The sequence below is a fragment of the Phoenix dactylifera genome, chromosome 1 (genome assembly GCF_051530095.1).
Source record: "Phoenix dactylifera cultivar Ajwa chromosome 1, Ajwa_hap1_PhDact_Kaust_v1.1, whole genome shotgun sequence".
NCBI classification, from domain to species: Eukaryota; Viridiplantae; Streptophyta; class Magnoliopsida; order Arecales; family Arecaceae; genus Phoenix; species Phoenix dactylifera.
The window spans coordinates 43,261,944-43,285,164 of NC_143190.1; the positions used below are offsets into that span (position 1 = coordinate 43,261,944).

The following is a 23,221-nucleotide window of genomic DNA, read 5'->3' on the forward strand; positions in this document are numbered from 1 at the left end:
AAAGTAGCTTTCTAATGAAAATAAGATTTTCATATTTTGAGAAAAAATCCATCTAGGATATGGTAAAGTCTAATTCCCACTGGCTGAAAATTGGTATAATTTTTTTTTTTCAAAAGTGCTCTTGAGCTTTTAGATAGAATGGGATATGGTTTTTCCCTTTAATAAGATAACAGATATTTTACATAATTTTTTTATAAAACTAGATACTTAACTAAATATAAGTCACTCTTAAATATGCCACTTTTTTATTGTCAATCAAACATGCAAAAACCGCTTTCCTAAGTATCATATACCTAAGCATCCACTTTTCAGAAAATATATTTCAGTAAGAAAAAATTATTCTGGCGAACCAAACAAATTCTAAACTCGTATCTTGGTTGACGAAGATCTTGCATTGGCATAAGAACAAGATCGTGATATATATGTGACATACTATATGACTATCAAAAATGATATCAACAGTTGGTCACACTTCATAAGGCACATGATATATATGAAGAAGTATTAACAAAGAATATGTTGGATCAAATAAGGTTACGAGTGAATTTCAGCAGCACTGGTGTTTCATGACTCAGAATATAATCTATCATGATATTGATTCAAGTGCACATCAATAATGGAATTCTCAGGAAGCGTGTTGTGTACTAGATCTTTGTTTTTTTTGATAAAATTAATTTGTTCCATGCGATGGTTTAATTGCACAGTGTCTCTTTCTGTCATACTGAAAGATTGGAAAATGACATGGGGAATTCTCATAAGTTTAATTTTATCATTACATTACAAGGTTGGAGGACATTGCATGTAAGTGGGGAGCATAAAGCCATGAGCAAGCTTGATTTTCCATTTCAAGAGATAGGTTCAACTCCCAAATACTTTGTTGCCGGCCAATCAAGGCCTCATCTTCATGGTTTCTTGTTTTAATTAATCCTGACAATTACAGTGACCAATTTCTTCATTAATTTCGATAGAACTCTCATGGTTTTTACGACCATTTTCATCAGAAAAAGAAAATGTGAATTTTGATCAATACATTGAATTCTAATTGGTTTAAATCTGGATATTGTGTTGGATTTTCAGTGTCTCTGCAGATCAGGATTTATATTATTGCGTCATTCAAGTAGTTGAACATTTCATGAATCTCCCTTACTCCACACAGGTTACTCCGAAAAATGAGCTCTATTGCCATACAAAGCAACTAAAATTTAGCTCTTAGCTCTTAGCTCTTAGCCGAATGACCACCATGAGAAGTGAGCAATTGGTGCAATCTTAGCAAGAACTGAAGCATTTTGAAATTAGCAATATAAGCTAATCCTACAGCTGTGTTCAGCTTTATCATTATATATCGACCATGGTACGCTGTATCGTCCAAATAGGACAGTACGGAACATACCGCATCGTACCGATATGGATGGCATATCGAGTACCATCTATCAGTAACGATACTTAATATGCCAAAAATATTTCATACCATACCGTACCGATACTATGCTAGTATGGCACCAGTACGGAGTCCGATACTGAGACTGTGAACCTTGATATTGACATATCTAGTTTCCAGCAATCGCTGTGTGGCTGATTTAAGGGACCCAGCGTGCTTCACTGAGTTATTAAAATTAAGGCCTTTTAATGGAATCCGATCTCAATGCGGGCTTTCCAAGTGAATCGTTTTTGTATAGCAAGAAAGTGGTGAAGCTTGCTTGAGCCCACCATGCATCAACAGCCTCGTCCACAGAAGTCCTTCCGCAGGCTGGATTGGGTTGCCAGAACCTAAGAAGTATAGTGAAGCAATTCTGGACTGTACGTAAGCTACAGTTGTCTCACATAATCACCTGCCTGGTGAGTTGCCCCTCGAATTGAAGAATTTCATGTGCTCAGACTGGAGTCACCTCCTGTTCTTTTGCACTTCAATTGTAGGCTCCAAAGCTGTTTACCGCCTTCCGAACTATGAAACCATCCTGGGTTAATTACTTTTCACAACTTGACCAGTGATCCATTGATTTAGTTACTAGACTGTAACAGGCATTATGGATCCTTTTTTTTTCCTTTTTTTTTGGAAATAATTGGAAAGAGGCCAGGAAACGTGGGGCCGGCCGGATTTGGCCGCCGTGGTATTGAAACATATTAATTGGAAGGGGAGAAGGTGGGCGCATGCTTGCAGCGTTTGTCTTGCCGGCCGGTTGTTTCTGAGCAGGGCACCGAGCAATTCTTTCGTGCAGGAGGGCCAACGTGTCGACTCCACTTGGTTCTCCACGTCGCTGAATTTCTCAACCGGATATCGCCTAACTTGATCTTGATTCTTTTTTAGTTTGTCGGGCTGGATTGGGTCGAAATCTATCCCCGGTTTGTACTTATGGCTGGGCGTAGGATTATCCCCAATCTTAAATTCAATTAACTACGATGTAAACGCATAAGCATTTGGCCGGGAACTGTAAATTTTAGCTCTGCATTTGGCCGAGATAAAGAATATACAGGTAAATATATGATGAATTACTACATTCTTATGTTCTGTTAACCAATCCAGATGAAAATTACTTCTCAACCCGGACGTCAGAATATTTGTTCGCGGTTTGCTGTTTCGGTTTGGTGGGTCCAGCAGGCAGGATCCTCGATATGTAGGCACACTTGCGGAAATAGACCAACTCAAAATAGTCATAAGGTTTCAATTGAACCTAATCTCTTAAACGGATAGGAAGGAGAATGCTCTACCGCTCTACAAAATTTCAAAAAAAAAAGAACAGAAAAGTCATAGAAAAACTAAGGGTGCCATGTTATGAATTTTAAACTAACTAGATTATTCTTCTCTGATCTCACCATAGGAAAAAAATATCTTTTCTAAAAGTCTACACAAAAAAAAAAAAAAATCTAAATTACCTTCTTTGATTAGAAATTTAACTTATCCAAATCTCTTTTTTCAGTACTGAGTTTCCTATAGTCAAAAAGATTCATGGATTAACAAAATAAATTAATACGTATTATTTTAAAATAAAAATATGTTTTATATGAAAAGTTATGTTATTGCGTAATCCAAGTTTCAATGTACGAGGGTGGACCTGGCAACACAAACCTTGAGCCAGATGAATCTGTTCAAAAGCTTTAAAACCTATGCATGATACTTCCGTTTTAGCAAAATAAAAAAAAATAAAAAAAAAACTTTAAAACCTGGTCCTCATGTTTTTAGGGCATTGCCCTAATCAACCTTAAAGCAATAAGACTTGGCCAAATTATGGGACCTTATTTGTTCTTATTATCGATCCAAAACCTTGTTTAAAGGCATCATCTTGTTATGGACTTGGGTACCGCTCCAGTCCGCATGGGAAGGGCCTTATTTTTTTTTTTTTTTGGTAAATGAGAAAGGGCCTTACTCGACAATTTGTGGGTCGCATACGTTGATCTTTTTGCCAGTCATAGATAATAACTTTTATGTTAAAAAACAAAAGGATTTTCCTCTGGCTTCTAGATTTGTGCAAGACATATGATGACTCTCGTACATGCACATCAATATATTTTAAGAAATGTTTCCCTTTTTTAAGTCCCGTTTTTTACAAGACTCTTTTTGTTATGAAAACATTAGGAATGTTTTGTTGAAGCTCATCATAGCACCTGCATCCATTGCTTGTTACCTTATATAGGTGAAAAATATTTACAGTCTGAAAAGCGGTAACTACTCCAGAATTTACGCAAATTTGATGTCATTCGTAGACCGGCAGGCAGCTAAAAGTTCGACGGCAGCTGCATCGCACGGCATGAGGATGAGGTTGAGCTGGAAGGGATGGTCGGCCACTAAAACTGGTGACCAGCCCAACGAATGCGACGCATACCGTCCGATCCAGGTACATCGAAGGCCACTCAATAAAGTAGTGGTTTTGGAGACTAGTCGTACCCTGGGAACAGTTTCCTTGACTTGGTTCGTCTAGTGGTAAGAATCACACGAACAGCAACAAAAGTTTCGCCAGCCTTACACAGGTTTAACGTTTTCCATGAACTAAGTTGGACGACGAGGTTCAAGCAAAACCTCTGCACTGCCAGGTGATTGTGCAAATGTACAACTCACTCCACATGAGGAAACTACCATTGCATGGCAATGGATCAAACAGAACTATGAGATTCTCAACAAGCATCACACAGTCACCTTCTCATCGGAAAATCTTGGAAGCTGAACGAGCGAGTTGACTCGTGTCACTCCTTCCAGGCCTGACCAACTCTGGTCGTCCGCCGTGCTATCTGCCCTGTTTTCATCGACCGCGACAGACATTCTTGCGTTTCCTGCTGATCTTACCGTGAAATTTCGATCCAAGGTGGGTTCTTGGTTGCGTGCTGCGTTTGATTCGTCTGTGGACTCCTCATGGCTGCAGTAGGCCACGCTACATGTGCTATTCTCCTCAGATTCGGGCTCAGGATCCATTTTTCCATCCAAATATAGGCAAACCACTGCACAGTCATCCATTTTCGAAGTAGGGTATTTAAGCTTCCATTCCCGAGCAGCAGCTTCAACCAGGAACTTTGCAGCTGATGATCGAGTTGGAGATGAGGATACAATATCCACAACTTCTTGGTTGCTGAGCACATCCCAAACCTGCAACGTCCACACTTAGAACTGGTCTAGTGGATAACCGTATCTGGGATTTAACAATGCATATTATTGTATCATACCTTTCATCTGGTAAAAAGAAAAAAAAGAGCTTTAAAAAAAAGTATTTAGAGATCAAAGTGCTTGAACAACAGTGAAGAACAATTTTTATCACCTCCATGACAAACTTACAGAAATTACAAGACGCAAGAGGCTCATCTCCTTCATGATCAGGGTCAATTATAACCTCTGAACATATCCTAAAAAGTGGGGCAAAGAGCAGTCAACGCAAGAGCTGTAGAGACATCAATTCATCTGGCTTCCTAATATTTTCATATCCAAGCCTATATAGACATTGCTTCTTTTTAACTGAGATAAACTCAACCATGTCCAATAGAACACTTGTTAGATAGAATAGCATTATGTAATACTTTTCCACTCATCATGATTCTAATCACTACTTCATTTGTCACAAATTCATATATAGCTATCAGAGAAGCGATCTGCATTTTTCTTCAATTATTCGTCATGTACTAATATAAGATTAGTGCGCATTCTTTGCTTGAAGAAACTATGGCATGAGCCAAATGCATAACCAAGAATTTATCTTCAAAAAAAAAAACAAAAGGAAAACAAATGCAAGTATTAGTAGTGCTAAAAGCAATTATGACACTAGAAATTTGCAGATCTGAGTATGTAAAGTTTGGCATGATCAACACTACACTAGGCAGGTAAATCACTCTTCCGCAAGTCTTCTCCACTGTCACAGTTCTAAGATGTCAAGTCAGCCACTCTGCTTTATTGACAAAAACAAATATCCATTCTTTATGTATCAAAACTATAATGGAAGATTACATAGCAAGACAAATAAAAAGGCAACAAAGCATAATTATTAGAAAATAATGCACCAAGGAGTGGCAATCAGTGTTAACCGGACAGTCACGTCCAGCTCCAAAAATCTATGTTGGATGTGCATCCCAATCATATAGGTATTTGATACTTAGTTATTTATGATGTTCTTTGGTAGTAGCCACTTCTAAAGATAGGAAGAAAGTTAAACTTTTTCAACAATGAGTTTAATCTTCTATTTTGATATTACGAGTAGTTGTTCTTTTTCGAGATTTGTTAAGGATGCAGATATTAAAACAATTTTGCAAAATATAGTTTTGCTAATATCCTTAAATTAATTGGAAAGTTTGGATAAGAAACATGTATACTGAAAGATCTTTACGAATATTATCTTTTAATATTTTCTTTCTTAGTGTTTAAACAGATAGTGCTTAAGAAAATAAATATATAATTCAGTTAAATTTATATGTTATCCTATGCATTCTCGTTTTCCTCTTGCCGAGCCAAATACTTGAATATGTATCCAAATCCAATTCTCGTATCTATGTCCATGAAACACCATAGTAATAGTGTTATGAAAAAAGCATGATAGACAGTAACAAGGAGAGAGTCACTGGTTCCCTAGAGAAAGACGCATGGAAAACCTGGGAAAGATGTGTGTTATCAACCTTTCAGAGAAATAAAATTGGAGTCTAAAATTTCTACATTATATTTTTCTCTCCTCTTAACAGATCTTGTTTTAAAAAATGAGATGCAATTAATATTTTGGCATATAGTTAGTAGGGTTCTTCCTGTTTAGAACTTGCATTGTTCTTGAGCAAATGTATCACTAACTCAGTATCTTCTCATTTTACTAGCTGAGAACAAAACTTCTATATGAGTCAACAGATGCCCTCCTCCCACCCTCCCTCTTTTATCTCTACTTTGTTCTTCAAAATGCACATCTCTGTTTAAGACCAATAGGATCTCAAGCGTCTTTACTCTTGCATATCATGGGACTCTGACTCACTATTAGTGCATTTTCTCCAAATACGTATTCTCAAGAATGTGAATTTTAGGCCTGGTTTGAGTAAAATAAGCACACCTAACAATCTCCTAATAACTTTTGCTGTAGATAAATAGATATTTGCACTAATCCCAAATTGTTAGACTATAACCTTTGACTGTAATAAGCAGCAAATTTAGTTAAAAAGGGTTACTGTAGAAAAAGGTTCCTTGACAGATTAGAGTACATTCTCATGATGGATAACATAGCCAATATTTTAGTATTAGAGATGAAGCTCGCTATATTGGCCCGCCATGTTTTAAAGCTATCATGCCTATTTCTGATACTAGGAGTCGCACAGAATGTGTATCCTGCAGCCTAGCAAACCCTGTTCTAGTGCATCTGCCAAATAGCAATGCTAATTCTTACAATGCATCACATGATGCAAACAGTAGCTAACATAGATGACTAAATACATTTCTTAGATCCTAGTCACAGTGAAGCTACTTGGTTAGTTAAACCTTCACATTCCTACCGAAAATTTAAAAATCAATGATCATTTCAGAACAAGAATCCTTTCACTGCTAAACAACATAGAGACAATTTAGCAGAGCTTCTAATTAATGCAATTTGGTGGATAATATCAACAAGTATGCAAAGAGACCTGTGTACATCAGTGTACATCATTGAACAAAGCACGGATTTGATCAGTCACATGACTTTGACACACAATCATAACAAGAGAAAAATAGTCCACTGGTGTGGGCAAGATTATGAGACCTTTTATGTCATCAATAATTAGATAATAAGAGGGTTCAAAGCTTCATTAAATATAAGGCTTCGGCGAAAAATCTAAACAATCCAGATAAAATCATAGAAGTAAAGCAACTACAAAACAGGGAAAAAACAAACAATGACGACACTGAATGCAGCAATAGCAGAATATTGCCTCTAGCTTTTAGTAAATATGAATTTTTGCATGGTGCAGCCATACCACTAGGCTAAAAGGATCCAATAGAGCCCCCCTTTTTTCAAAATATCCTCAATCTATAGATTCAATGTTATGGTATTATACCCCCTTTCGGCCTCCGGCCTCGTCCCCCTCGGGAGGAGTTGTTTGTTTAAGTGATCAAACCTAAGAAACTACCCTATAAACTATTCTGTCAATCAACAATTCACTCAAAGCCATGGTTAAGATAGCGGAAGTTCATGCGACCACCCCACATTCTCCCTGCATAAGGGCCTCTTCTCCAGACTCTAAGCTTATATTCTAATGAAAGCTAAAGAAAAAGGAAAGGGAAAGAGAGGGTGAAGAGAAGAAAGTTGATGGCACGCTTGCTGCTGTTGTTCACTCCCTTGGCCACTTTATCCACATGATGTTCTCGATATTTGAACCTACATGAAGTAGATCCCTAACTAGAGAGAGAAAGAGATGGTCTTTCTTTGCTTGGAGTTGGATGTAGTTCAGTGTGCTACAAAGGGACAGGTTGATAAGCTGAGCACTATGGCTAGGAGAAGGGTTAGGGTAAAATGTGGTGGTAAAGCATTCCTTGAATCAAGTAACCCATGCTCTTTCAACTTCTACATATGGGTATTTTTCTCTCAATTCAATGTCCTAACAAATGAGGATACTTTGGCAATGGCTTCTTACTGTCACCAGATGCATCCAAAGGAGCACAATCCTTGTTGGGCATCCGTTCAAAGAGTATGTGGTATCAAAGCATAATAATGAGGCCCACACTTCACTGTCAAAATAGTTTCCATTTCTTATGATATGGAAATTTAAGCTGATCTCTGAAGAAGTTTCATGAAAAACAGGGCTCTATGGAATTTATAGAGACGTCTTTTGATCCTGTTAATTTATTTGAACCAAACAACTAGAATATGTTTATATCTAACACGTATCCCTTAGAATTGGCTATTGCCCTTCCAAGCTCATCTATTCTTCCTGTCCCACCAGGTTTCAAAAAACAATTCTTTGAAAGGAAAAATAAGAATGGCAAGAAGATGAGGAACATACAGCCGCATTGTCTCAACATGGCTCTCGTCATATCCTATTTGGCCATCGGTTTCAACATAACTCTTCTACATCCAATCAACCGTCAAGACTAGACCACAACAAATAATCTTTATATCCCAATGATTTCAATGTGCTACTAATGATGGATTGATACTATCAGTGGCTGAATGCATTCCATTATGATATTTCATGCTCAAGTTAATTAATAAATGGTGTGCATGCATGCCAGCAATCCAAGCAGTGAGCACCACATCTAATGCTATTATTGTTTAGACATACAAACAGGTGAATGACAGTTAAGCAATCAAGTTGAAACAGAAGGGAATAGTCAAACGTTGGTTTAAGGCTATATGTTTCTCCAACTTGAACTTCAAGTGCTTACAAGATATTGGCATTTGTAACCTTGAAGTTTACAGGAATGCTAAATTTACTAAAAAGAAAGTTCAGAGAGATATGCGGATCAAAGAGAATAATGCTGTGTTGCCATTAACTAGCAATGCAACTCTGAGGCTTTTTATATATATAGTTAGAGCATGTATGCTTGAGCATATGTCGACAATTGAATGCTTCCGAACCGAAGAGATCAGTGCCATAATAAAAAGTTCATATTTTTCTGCAAGAATTAATAGTTTGTCCATGATGTTGGCATTCAATAAAGATTAAACAAGAATGACAGAATGTGAATGCTGATCTGCAAAGGCGACAGAGGCAACTCACGCCGTCAGATGCGAGAACAACGAACTGGGCCCCTTCTGTAAGCATCCAGTGGAAGAACTCTGGCACCGAGATCACTCCATAATCCTTCAGACAGAAGTCCCCAAAAGCTCTAGCCATCGCCAACCCAGGAGCATCATCAAACGGCAGCCACACTCTCGGCACCTCGGGCTCATCCTGCAGCGCAAACACCCTGCCCCTGCACCGTTTGATCCGCTCCGCTTCTCCTGCGGCAGAGAGAACAGCAGCAAGCAAATGTTGGCACACAATATAGTCCAACATGATTCAATTCAATCAAGAAGAGGAACTGGATGGAAGAAATGGATTTCGTACTTGGAAGATCGGGCTTGAGGTCGACGGTCAATTGCACCGCGACCATGGAACCGCTGCTGTCATCCTTGGACCCCAAGACTGCACGGGAATCGCCTATGTTGCCCATATAAAGCTTCGAGCCCTAAACATACAAATCCAAGAACCTCGATGGATCAGAAAGGAGGGAGGGGAGGTGGGGTTGTAGAAGGTTATGATGGGGGAGGTTAAAGCAGAGCGCACCAGCTTGAACAGGATTACAGCAGTGCTACCGCTGCAGAAGCAATCAAGGGTGGGGTGGGAACGGAGCTCCTTGTCCATGGCCTTGTACGACTTCACGAACGCCTCCCTCCAGGCCGAGAGCGACGCCGCCTCCTCTTCTTCCACGTTTTCCTTCTCCGCCTCCGCCTCGCCGGGGGAAGCTAGAGGGGCGCGCGACCTGCCGAGGCATCCAAGGCCAGTGCGACGGGCGCCGCCGCCAGGAAGGGGAAGAGACGAGAGGAGCTTAAGGGGGAGAGCATCCCTGACTTTGCGCGCCACGAGGTGGCCATACGGGCCGTGGCCGTCGAACACCCCGCAGAGGACGCCGCCTTCCACGCCGAAATCCTTGATCGATGATTCAATCAATCAATGGTACTTACAAAAAAAAAAAACAAAAAACCAAAAAAAAAAAAAGAACAAAGATAGAAAGGGGAAAAGAAGGGAAGGATTAACAGAGGTGAGGCTTTGCTCCTTGTTTCTTACTTCCCAGAGGATCATAGCGTCCTGGTTGATGCCCTTGCGGCCCTGCTGAGTGTAGATGGAGGAGGTGCTGCTCCTGCCCTCGTTCGAGAAGATCCGCCCCGGAACCAGATGCAGATCCTCCTCCCCCGGCAACTTCGACCCATTGCTCTTCCCTTCTCTTCGGGTGCCGTTCCCCCTCCCCCTCCTCTTCCTGGAGGCGGCGGCGGCGGCGTTACTGGTGCCGCTCGTGGCGGTCGCGACGGTGGTTTGGCAGTTTCCCATCAGGAGCCCCACAACGCTACCACATCTAACAGCAGCCCCGCAAACCAGCCGACGAAAGAATAGGAAAAGAGAAAGACCCTTCTTCCCCTCTCCTCCCCGCTAAATAATAAGGAAAGGAAAAAAGAAAAAAAAACAGAAAAAAAAAAAGAGGCGAGAAAAGGAATGGGGGTTTGTATGCCCAAAAAAAAAAAGGAATGAGGGAAAGAGAGGGGAAGCAGCAGAAGGGCCGCACAGGAGAAGAGACGACTCTGGGGATAGAGCGATGGGAACAAAACGGAGGCGCATGGAGAAGAAAACATGAACAAGTCTGGCAGCGACAACACCAACAACAACTACACGTCAAAACCAACGGAAAAGTGAGGGCGAGCGAGAGAATCATCTGACGAGACGACTTTTCACACAAACGGAGCAGGAAGGGCGGATGCTGTTACTCTTTACCATAAAGAAAAAAAAAAAAAAGAACAGAAGCTAGCCGGATCCCACTCGAGGGCGAAGAAGAAACATTAAAAATAAATAAATTAAAAAAAAAAAGGAAACGAGAGCGAGATGTCGTTGGCCCGTGGGAAGACGGCAAACCGCCACTCACGAAAAGTAGGATTGGCGTGAAGGCGTAGACCACAGCGGTGTCCTGTTTCTTTCTTTCCTTTATTTTAAAATCTTTCTCTCCCTGTTTTTTTTCCTCCTTCCCTCTCGTGACCAGCCGGACTGGCCATCCATCCAGGGATCAAATTGACCGACGATCCTTTTTAGCATTTAATAAATCTCTGCTGCAACTGCCGCAGCCTTAAAAGTAGTCCAGAAAAGCATTAATACATAACTTTCTAAAAGCAGGGTTGGACCATCTTTCCAACAGAGAAAGGACCGGATCAGAAAGAACGAACGAACGGAACGCCACGGACTGGACGAAGTGGCAGAAAGGAAAGAACATGGTCTGAACGTTGACCATACTTCCAACTCAGAAAGAAGAGGCAACGAATGAGGAGGAGACTTGGAGACTTTGCAGTTGACAAACTGATACCACCTTATCAGAACGAAATTTTTTTAACACTAAAAAAAAAAATATCGATCAAGTTGTCGAGGAGACTCGAGTCCATTTCACTCTCCTCCAACTGGACTTTGAGAGAAACCATCTCTGAGGTTTTGCTAAACATTCCTAGCTCCATCAAAGAAGCCCTAGAAAGATCATCTTCCCATCCTTTTCAACAAAAAAAAGAAAAAAAAAATAGAGAAGCATGAGATGTTCTCATAAAAGTAATAACTGTTCTGAAGCCAAGTTTCAGCCTTAACGCATTGAGAACCCAGGGTTGGTCCAGTTCTGTCAGATCAATTTGAATTACTTGGAGAATGGAGAATGGAGAATGTTGAAGTGCTGAGGAGGAGAGAGGATTGCACGGAACATGATGTCATGTCCCTATTTTGGTGCGCATGGAGTCATGCAGAGAGTGTACCTCCTGGAATTGCTTGAACAAGGCAAGACAGCCAATTCACCTTGCTCGATGGCATCAGTATTTCCGTCAGATTGATGTGGCTTCAGATACAAAAGGAGAAGATACTGGCTTGCCTTCTTTTGCTGCACTCCTTTGGGGTGTCCTACTTTCTCTTCCATGAAAAGCAAGGAGCTATTGAATCTTGATTTGAAGAGTTTCCTCTGGTAATGTTTCAATTGGCTTCCTTCACTCCTATAAGCCAATATCCTTTGTAGAGAAGTTTGCTTTAACCATGCAAGAGGTCCTCGAGCAGCCACGTTCCAGAATATTTTATATAAAAATTTGAGATATGTTCTTAGGATCGAAGTCCATTTATTTATTATTTGAGCAATATAGTGGCCATGTTTAATCACGAGGATTTACCCTGGACCTCGTCCTAAGACAGGGGTGTCAACCAGTGGAGCAGCTATCGGTGATTGACTACCATTTATATTTAGTCCCAATTGACTCAAAATTTTATGTCTTTTTATCAGGAATGCTATTTTATGTTCAAACTTTGGTCTATACATAAGTGTGTGGTTTAGTAAACAAAACAATTGTGTGTAGTAGTAACTGTAACTATATGTAGAACATGGGTTAATTATTAAAAAAAAAATTATGTTAATAACTGATAATCAAATGACAATCAAACAAAGGACCAAGTTAAGTTCCCTTATCTTAAAAATACTCTAAATAATAAAGATATTTAAGCTGTAACTTAGCATAGCTTGAGCAACTCAATTATAATTTGAACTAACTTCCAAGTTTAATCTTCTTTTTATCTTTTTTTTGTGAATTAAGATGGGAGGAAATCTGGCCAAAACTTAAATAAAGGCTGGACTTTCAAGCTTTCTTAGCTTGATTACACTTTGCCCTAAGTCCTGCCATTAAGTAATCTCAATTTTGACTCATACTTTAGTTATTCATGAATGGTTCGTTCAAATAATTAGCATAGGACTTTGGAGTATTACGTATATACCTTCAATTATTTTTAACTGTTCATGAGAGTGAGATGTCTGAATCATTAAATCTCAATCACATGGCTTAAGTATTTATCGGATGCAAACTCTTTAGCAATTAGATTATTATTAATCATGATCATAAATTTAAATTATAATATTTTGTAAGTAGATAATGACTAATTCAAAGAATTGAATATTAGTTTAATCAAACTGGCCACAAAGCATCTACTATTTCTTAAGCTCAACTCATTTACCGATGGAGCCTGTTAGCAAACAAGAAAAAAAGATATCAAGCCAATCATTTAACAAAATACAAGTTGCTCGCAAATGGCTTGCCCTATTAACAATAATATAGGCATCTTTATTCTTGCAAGATTGGCTATCTTACTTCGGAATTAAAGAAAATCTACTTTAAGTAGCTCAAACAATTACTTCTTTATGATAGTAACTATGGGAACCTAGCACTCTGCAACCCAAGTTACAGATCCTCTATGATGGACGTTTTTGTACAGTAGAGAGTTGTGCATGGTCGGACAACCTCCATATTATTCATCTTAGAAACGAAGGGCATCGCAATGGGGTTGCCAACTATATGGCGCTGAGAGATTGTGCAAGAGCCCTTCATTTTCGAGATGAGCAATGTGGCAGCGCTTTATGGTGCAAACTACAAAGCATGCATCGTACAAGATCTAGGATCCCTCACCCCTAAATAAAAATAACAAGCATGTTTTTAATAGATAAAAACATATTTATGTATACATTTCTATTTGTTGGGGGGAAAAATAGACCACCCCACACGTACAATTAAAGCACCCAAATCTGACAACAAGCCTGAGCTCACCATACAGGCCGAGCTCATCATGCAGGCCGAGCTCAGAGAGCCGAGCCGAGCTCATCATGCAGGCCGAGCTCATCTAGGCCGCCGAGCACAGAAGGCTGCCGAGCTCATCCAGGCTGCCGAGCTCAGAAGGCTAAGGCCCAGAAGGCCGAGCTCATCCAGGCCGCCGAGCACAGAAGGCTGCCGAGCTCATCCAGGCCGCCGAGCGCAGAAGGCTGCCGAGCTCATCCAGAAGGCTGCCAAGCACAGAAGGCTAATCATAGAAGGCCGAGCACAGCAGGCCGAGACCAAAAGGCTGAGCTGACCTCAGAAGGCCGACCTCGTCGTCTATATGCTGCGGTCCAGAAGGCTGCCAAGCACAGGAGGCTAATCATAGAAGGCCGAGCACAGCAGGCCGAGACCAAAAGGCTGAGCTGACCTCAGAAGGCCGACTTCGTCGTCTATATGCTGCGGCCATCCCCTGCAGCAGCCTCACCGCACCATGCTTTACTTGCCGGCCACGCCACGACATATTAATCAGGGACCATACCCTGCTACGACTGTCAACACCTCACCATTCCCAAGAATGTACTGCACTGCGCGCCACAAGCAAGCTCTGGCTACACGCCATCTCCTCCCATGATGGAAACGGGCCATCCACGGCAACTCATTACTTCACACGCCCACGTCCAATCGTGACGGTAACCCATTAATTCGTCTAGTCACATCACAGGTAACCCTGCCACTCTCCCTATAAAAGGGGAGCTTCTCCCTCTAAAAAGGGGGCTGGAGGTTTCTTCCTCCCAAGGGAGGCTTCTTCCTCCCAAATACAGTTCCTCTCCTTCTCCAAAATTAAGCCCCCCTCTGACTTAAGCATCGGAGGGCCGGCGCCGGAAACCCCGGCCACCGGCTTTTTGCAGGCCCCCCACGGAGGACGCCGCTCGCCGACGGATCGCCGCCCGCCAGTGTTCGCCGGAGCTCCTCCTCCTCCCCGGTTCGCGGCCGCCCCCGGGTCCAATTTCCAGCAACAGTTGGCGCTAGAGGAAGGGCCCGAGTTGTGGCCATGAAACTAAGGAGCAGAGGAGTCTCTGATACCTCCCGGCATCATGCTCCAAGCCCCGGGCGCTCAGTCCAGAATCCATCACCAAGACCTCCGGCAGATCAAGCTCCACAAGTCCAACCCGAGCACTTCGACGCGCTAGTGCAGCAAGTCCAAGCGCTAGCCATTGCAGCCCAAAGCCTGCAACAAGTGGAGGCTCCTCCTGTGCCGCCTCCACGGGTTCATGTTAAGCAGAGGAAGAAACTTTCTCCCGAGCCATCTCGAATCAGGCATGGCTCCCGCTACAACGACGTACGTGGGGGCAACTAGTGAGAAGTAGTAGCCCAAGTCTCACATCAACGAGTTGGAGGGAAAGAGAAATAAAAGCTAAGGTCTGAAGAAGGAGAGTTATGTACTCCCTCCTCATGGGTGTAAGTCCTTACGACGGCGCTCGTGACGTTGCTCTCCTTCAGAGCGTCGCCATTACCGAAGCCCCGGCCGTGCACAGACGGCTGCCGAGCTCATCCAGGCCGAGCTCGTGCAGGCCGAGCCGAGCTCAGAAGGCCGAGCTCGTCATCCACATGCTGCAGCCACGACCTGCAGCAGTCTCATCCAGGCCGAGCTCATGCAGGCCGAGCTCAGAAGGCCGAGACCAGAAGGCTGCTGAGCTCATAAGCCCGAGCTCAGAAGCCCGAGTGCAGAACACCCCTCCCAGAAAATCGAGCCAAAGAAGGCCGGTGCTGAGCCAAGTCCTGAGGGACTTCGAAGCTCGAGAGCCATCAAAATATCTCCAAAAGGTACAGGATGCCACTTTGGCTTCAAATAATTTCAATATTTCATCTATTTTCAGGTCGGAGAATCCAAAAAACGACCTACGGGTATCCCTATCTCCAACGTCGCCCCGCTCCGAATAAGGGCGCACGATCGCCAACGAAATCCATCTCCTGTATGTATCTCCAATGATGCCCCGACTAAGTTCGGGATGCCCCGACTAAGTTCGGGATGCCCCGAGTGTCGACAATGCGTGCCCAGACCCCTCGACACTTCGGAAAGACGGGGTAGTACCTTCGCGGCCCTCCGTGGCGCTCAACACCAACAACGGGGTAGTACCTTCGCGGCCCCTCGTAGCGCCTCCTCGACTAAGGTCGAGATGCCCCGAGTGTCGACAGTGCGTGCCCAGACTCCTCGACACTTCGGGAAGACGGGGTAGTACCTTCGCGGCCCTCCGTGGCGCTCAACACCAACAACGGGGTAGTACCTTCGCGGCCCCCCGTAGCGCCTCCTCGACTAAGGTCGAGATGCCCCGAGTGTCGACAGTGCGTGCCCAGACCCCTCGACACTTCGGGAAGACGGGGTAGTACCTTCGCGGCCCTCCGTGGCGCTCAACACCAACAATGGGATAGTACCTTCGCGGCCTCCCGTAGCGCCTCCTCGACTAAGGTCGAGATGCCCCGACGAGTCGACAGTGAGCCCGAGCTCCCTCGACCTCAGGATGACGGGGTAGTACCTTCGCGGCCCCCCGAAATGTTCGTGATTGACAACAAAGCACCCTCAAAATGTTCGTGGATAACAACAAAGCAACGCCCACACAGATCTCCAATGCTGGGAGAAGTGCGACGCGGAAGATCTGCCGCGTCGTCTCGACGTTCTCGAGAGCTGAGTCGACCACAAGCCAAAGAAGGCTGCTGAGTCGACCTGAAGCACTTGACTCCAACTGCATGAGAGGTACACCCTACTTGGCACGCACATCTCCATATATATTTGGCTATGTCACAGGATGATCAACGACTGGACTACTTCCTTCGTCCGAGCCAAAAAGCAGCTCGAACTCGGAAGTCGGGGGGTAGTGTTGGGGGGAAAAATAGACCACCCCACACGTACAATTAAAGCACCCAAATCTGACAACAAGCCTGAGCTCACCATACAGGCCGAGCTCATCATGCAGGCCGAGCTCAGAGAGCCGAGCCGAGCTCATCATGCAGGCCGAGCTCATCTAGGCCGCCGAGCACAGAAGGCTGCCGAGCTCATCCAGGCTGCCGAGCTCAGAAGGCTAAGGCCCAGAAGGCCGAGCACAGAAGCTGCCGAGCTCATCCAGGCCGAGCTCATCCAGGCCGCCGAGCACAGAAGGCTGCCGAGCTCATCCAGGCCGCCGAGCGCAGAAGGCTGCCGAGCTCATCCAGAAGGCTGCCAAGCACAGAAGGCTAATCATAGAAGGCCGAGCACAGCAGGCCGAGACCAAAAGGCTGAGCTGATCTCAGAAGGCCGACCTCGTCGTCTATATGCTGCGGTCCAGAAAGCTGCCAAGCACAGGAGGCTAATCATAGAAGGCCGAGCACAGCAGGCCGAGACCAAAAGGCTGAGCTGACCTCAGAAGGCCGACCTCGTCGTCTATATGCTGCGGCCATCCCCTGCAGCAGCCTCACCGCACCATGCTTTACTTGCCGGCCACGCCACGACATATTAATCAGGGACCATACCCTGCTACGACTGTCAACACCTCACCATTCCCAAGAATGTACTGCACTACGCACCACAAGCAAGCTCTGGCTACACGCCATCTCCTCCCATGATGGAAACGGGCCATCCACGGCAACTCATTACTTCACACGCCCACGTCCAATCGTGACGGTAACCCATTAATTCGTCTAGTCACATCACAGGTAACCCTGCCACTCTCCCTATAAAAGGGGAGCTTCTCCCTCTAAAAAGGGGGCTGGAGGCTTCTTCCTCCCAAGGGAGGCTTCGGACTTGGAAATACAGTCCCTCTCCTTCTCCAAAATTAAGCCCCCCTCTGACTTAAGCATCGGAGGGCCGGCGCCGGAAACCCCGGCCACCGGCTTTTTGCAGGCCCCCCACGGAGGACGCCGCTCGCCGACGGATCGCCGCCCGCCAGTGTTCGCCGGAGCTCCTCCTCCTTCCCGGTTCGCGGCCGCCCCCGGGTCCAATTTCCAGCAACACTATTAATGGACAGATATGTAGAAAAATACAATATTCATGTTGCTAATTGAAGCAAAAGCCAACTCTATTTTAGTGATTATCTTGCCAAGCAAGTCAGGTTTACATGACTTTCATTATACTTCTGATTATGCAGCTCATTCATAGTAGCACGTCTTGGCAAGTTGAGCAAGCATTGTATCACAAAAGAAAGCTATGTTTTTCAAAGGAAAATAGGCACAGCTCATCAAAATTAATCGAAATCATAAATCAAGGTGGAGGCAGCACTTGCTCCCAAGTTACAAATTGGATTAGTTGCCACCCATGATAGGCATTGTAAATTACCTCCTAACACCCCATCACTCAAAAGAGATGGGAACATGACAATTGGTTGTAGATCACAAAGGCACACATTGATTGCTTATTTCCACCTTGTAATGCAAGACATGAGTGCATGCATGCATTTTTTTTGAAAAAAAAGCACCTTCTTGATATTCACAGAAGTGCATATGTTTCGATTGTTGAAGGAAAAATACCCGAATCATTTGAAAAGGGCCAAGTATATTTGACACAAATGAGATGCCACATGAAAATATTCTTAAAGTAAGATCTATGGCTTAATTTCCTTCAATTTGAAGAGCATGGTAAAACTCATGGACATGCTTATTGAAGTTAATGACAAATTGCTTGTCATAGAATAATGATTTAATTATGCTTTTCTTCTCATGTACATATAAAATCAAATTCTCGAGCATTGATTTAGATATATTCGGCTAGATGACTGACTGGTAACCATTTTTAGTGAAAATATTCCTAGATCTTTATGATGCGATATGATGAATGAGAAAGAAATGCCCTAAAGATGCTCCAATTGCATAATTGCTATTAATTGAGAAACTCAATAGCAAGGTGCACCCACTTTTTTTTTATTGAGATATTCGGAGGAGCTAATCCCCATCTTTTTTTCCCCTATACCACTCGGGGCTGTATCCAACCAAAATCAAACTCATGTCCCCTTGCCCAAGTAGCAAAGGATGATACAGTCAGAACAAGTGGTGCATCTCCAAATAGCATGTTATCTATTTTCCAAAAAAGAGAACAATCTTCGTTGAGATTCATCGAGTAGAAAAATATAAAGGGCAGAGATAATAAAGAAGCATCTCAAAGCATTTTTGAACCTCTTAAATATTTTGAGTGTTTATAGTTGAGGCCAGGTTTTGTGTCTTTATAAATTTTTATTACATATAATAAATTATTATTCCTATGTCCATTTTTATCGTTCATTCTCTTTCAATTACTTTATATTCACATTTTTCTGCTCGATTGTGTGTTTTAACACAATCTCAAGTAAGATACATATGAGTTGCAGTGTCCGTTACAAATTAACCATACTAGTAAATCATCCCATTGCTCAAATTAATTTTTCAATTATACACCACTCAACATGTAATTGAAAATCGGAATTTCATGTGAGGTAACAAATCAAATGCTCTGTCCTTGTTAATATTAACGTTCTGCCAACCCCCGAGGCTCTCAACAAAGCTGCCACCAGAATGATTAATGAACTTGCACCTTATTCAAAGAATATTCAAGAGATCTTCCAAATTCTGGATCAAGAAAATACTGATTTACTCAAACCTAAGGGAAAATGTGCTTTAATTATTGAAATCTATTGACTTTCGCAAATGCTTTGTTTGAAGTTATGTATATGTGGAATGTTATGTATATAAGGCTATTGTAAGCTCGAATGGATTAAAAGTTAGCGTTCTTGCTGGGATCTATATTTCACATTTCTACGAAGTAGGGACAGGAGCTACTTCCTGGGTTATCAAATGATACATAACTCAACATAATCAGAGCATGTATTACATATAATATAGTAAGAAATGAAGGTACATCCTGCATACAGAGGAAACCGCAATCAGAGCATTATTTACTGTATAACTGAAAGATATGTACTTCTACCAAAAAAAATAAAAAGGCATGTACGAAGATTTATGGCCACAATTTGGTACTTCAATTCACTAAATAAAGAAGACAAGCCTCAACAACAAATCCACAGAAGAATGATATATGTTGTCTATCAAGTTAAAATCACCATGCTTGAATGGAAGAAATGAAGGGCAGGAAAAAACTCGGATTTATAAAATATGTCATAAACAAAAATTAATACGGTCATCATTCTTTTTTTCATGCGTGCACATGCACGTACATACTCATACTAATGGAATGAAACAAGACGCAAAAGCCTAATTTAGAGATTGGCAAAATGAACAATGTCAAAGAAGATTAGCCAGATGTGAAAATTGCTCAAAAGGTGAAGTCGTGGACGTTGTAAAGTTATTAGCAGCTAAGTGAATCTTGGGAGCATTGCAAATTTTGTCCAATTAATCCATTTATTAGAAGGATGTGAGAACATCCAAAATCGTCGAAACTACAGCAGCTACCCCTAAGCCCTCCTCCCATCTCTCTTCCAAAAAATTATATCCTGCACCATGTGCACCACATCAGCAGACAAGGAATACAGGATGGCAATTCGATACAAGCGCATGATGAATGGAGCCCATAGGAACTAAGATGCATGATTGGCATCATATACTGCTAATGCAGTGTGCATGGCGCAGGGTTTAATTTCTTCGACAACCCCTCCCCCCGCCCCCCAAAACTTAAAAAAAAAAAAATCTTGGGTGCAATGCAAACATTATCTAATTATTATATTACAAACACACGTACGTATGTATGTTGATTTATTAACTTGTTCGTTGTTCGGACTGGGCTGCGGACAATTCCCTTTGTTGTTAGTGGTGTTTGGTTAAAAAAAAATAAAAAATAGATATATGGCAGTGTTGCCACCAAAATCTGATCCAACTTAGTTGCGCTTTAAGATTAGTGCTTGCTTGCTCAACGAGGGTCTAATCCATAAGATTGAACTAAGCTTGAAACGGTAAGATGGATCTGCAAAAGAAAAGAACACTTATCCGATGAGAGATCCTTCAATGCTTAAGCCGGATCAAATCTTGGAGAATAGTGAAAATTTGAGAGTTATGAAAACAAGAGTAGCACAGTATAAGTGTTCTTGAAGATTTCTCAAGTGTAGCTTATATAGAATGAGAGTCGGCACCGATTACCAAGAAAGGCGGACGTGGATTTGAACTGCTCAGCAAGTAATAACCGCCTGCACATTGTGCATATCGTGGGGCTTAACTACGTGGGACGTGCATCGTAGGCCGAGTAGTAATAGCCATCCGTTGGACGAGTTTTAACTACCTTTATGGTACCTTTAGTGTGTGTGTGTGTGTGGGGGGGGCGGGGGCAACTCGGCTTGAAGAGCTTTGTAGGTCAAGCTCTCCAAGACGAGCTATCTAGGCTGAGCTACCACCAAGGCCGAACTATTTATGCGGAGCTATCTAGACCGAGCTATTTTGGCCAAGCTACCCAAACTAACCAATCTAGATCGAGCTACCCAAACTAACCTATCTAGATCGAGCTATCTAGTTCGACTTATCTAATTAGTCGAGCTATCAAAATCGACCTATCCAGCAGATTCTTCTATAAAATAAAAATCCAGGACACCAATTACACAAATTATATTATTCTATACTACACTAATCTTTTCTCCTTTTTTATTATTTTTTAATATTGTTCCAAAGCTCTTTTTGATTTGGGGTCAGAGCCAATCTAGCGAGCACCATTGTTCTTCTCTCTTCGTGAGTACAGATTCATCGATTCTTTTCGAGCCTTCGCCTTCGTGGGACAAAATTTTGGCATCAATAGGACCTACCGCACTTAATCTCTTACGCATTGTCTCGGTTGTATTATGAAGTTTTGTGAAACTGCTGGTACTCGGCATTCAAAAAAAAAACAAAAGAAAAAAGAGAAAACAAAATCAGTTGTCGGTCATCCTTTTGCAGTTATTTTTCTTTTACTACTTACTAAAACAGATATTTCATACATGTACGAATATACCTAATAAAATTAAAAAACAAAAGTCACGGAGTGTCCGGATCAACTCTCCCTCTCCGTCTCACATGGTACCCCTAGAGTGATTAGCTATATAAGCAGCCATCCAATCCACAGCCCCGTTAGCCTCTCTGAATACATACTTGGTCTGGAAGGCCACTCCATCTCTCACCATCATCCAGATGTCTCGAAGTAGAGGGTGATCCACACCGCCACCCCTCGGATATCCGTGGATCTAATTGATCACTATGGCCGAGTCACCCTCCAATATGATTGAGCTGGTCTGTAACACTCGTCGTGCATGACGAAAGTCTGCCCAAGCAGCCCGCAGCTCAACAACAGAGACTGAAATGTCGAAAAGCTGATAGTCACCCGCTACCACCATTCTGGAGTTCGGATCTCTGATAATAAAGCCAACATCTTTCCTTCTGCCTTTATTCAAAACAGATCCATCAAAATTAATCTTGAGGAAGCTCGAAGATGGGTGGTTTCAGATGGAGAACATAGTATGGAATGCTTTTGAGCAGAACGAGAGTTTCAGTTGTTTTGTGTCATTCTTTTGCTTTTGCTGGGGGGTATTTGGAATAAGGATAAAAATATAAAGTGTGACCCCACCACCCATCTGCAGTCTGTCCTTTCCTGAGAACTAGGACCCCGCACTGCCTTGTCCTCTCACAGGAACTTGCCCCGACCCCATTCCATATTTGCATCAGCACCAGAACAAAATATAGCCTTCGTTTTCTCCGGATTTAAAAGAAGAAATGATCGCGATGGTACCCACAAGATAACCACCCAAGTATGGAACGTCTTGGAGTCCGGATCGTTCACGGAGGTGAGGTGAGGTGATGGCTTGTTCCCACTGAGGGCAATGGGAATAACGTCCTCCACCCTCCTCTATCCTCCTCTTTCGGTAGCTATATATACTGGATATGGAAAGCCTCGATCTTGAGTGCAGTAAAGTTGCCTCGCTCTCTTTCCCAGAACTGGAAAGTGGTTAGTGGTGATGGGTGGATTATTCCTTGAGGGAGTGCTAGGATTCCTTCCTCTTGCGATGGTGAGAGCGGCCCCTCACCTGGGTGCATGAGACACCACCCGGCTTGTCAGCTAGCTAGCTAGCGTGAAATGCGAGCCCTTGGGATACACACACACGTCCCATGTCTCATCACCTCATCACCACCCTCCCCACTCCCATCCCGGAGAGAGAGACTCCAGGGAGAGCGACCTCCACAAATATCTGGGCCTTGGGGAAGATGCCAAGGTGGTTGGCAGAATGGCAGTGGAGGTAAGGAAGGGAAGGAATGATTTAATGCGAAAGCCCGTAGGATTTGTCCTACTGCAGCCTTGGTCTCATCCACATCAGTCGCGGGCTAATTACCCAAAAAGGGTGGCGGGGAAAAGACAACACCGAAAGGCATCTGCAAGGGTGATCAATTCTGCCGTTTGTTTAGGTCGGCTTCCCATTTCAACCCAATGGAAGCTCGAGCCTACCTTCTTTTCGAAGCGAGCCTATCTTTCTTCCATCTATAGCATCCACTTCACAAACCTTTCGCCTATATTCCCTATCCTCTCCATCTCCCCCGCTGCCTTTCATGCG

At 42.9% G+C, this 23,221-nt stretch overlaps 1 protein-coding gene across 2 annotated transcripts; it reads right to left on the bottom strand.

Annotated features, from left to right (window-relative positions):
* Positions 1 to 3,936: 3,936 nt before the first annotated feature.
* LOC103713934 (putative protein phosphatase 2C 64) lies at positions 3,937 to 11,168 on the bottom strand. Of its 2 annotated transcripts, none has more exons than XM_008800984.6 (5): positions 10,189 to 11,168; positions 9,688 to 10,050; positions 9,469 to 9,589; positions 9,139 to 9,362; positions 3,937 to 4,573 (listed from the first exon to the last, which is right to left on the bottom strand). In XM_008800984.6, the coding sequence occupies exons 1-5, from the start codon at positions 10,447 to 10,449 to the stop codon at positions 4,118 to 4,120; spliced, it is 1,425 nt and encodes a 474-aa protein (XP_008799206.3). In that variant the 5' UTR covers positions 10,450 to 11,168; the 3' UTR covers positions 3,937 to 4,117. The 2 variants fall into 2 exon arrangements, with proteins under 2 accessions (XP_008799206.3, XP_088558356.2); XM_088702230.2 differs by lacking the exon at positions 3,937 to 4,573 and adding an exon at positions 8,874 to 9,034.
* Positions 11,169 to 23,221: the final 12,053 nt, after the last annotated feature.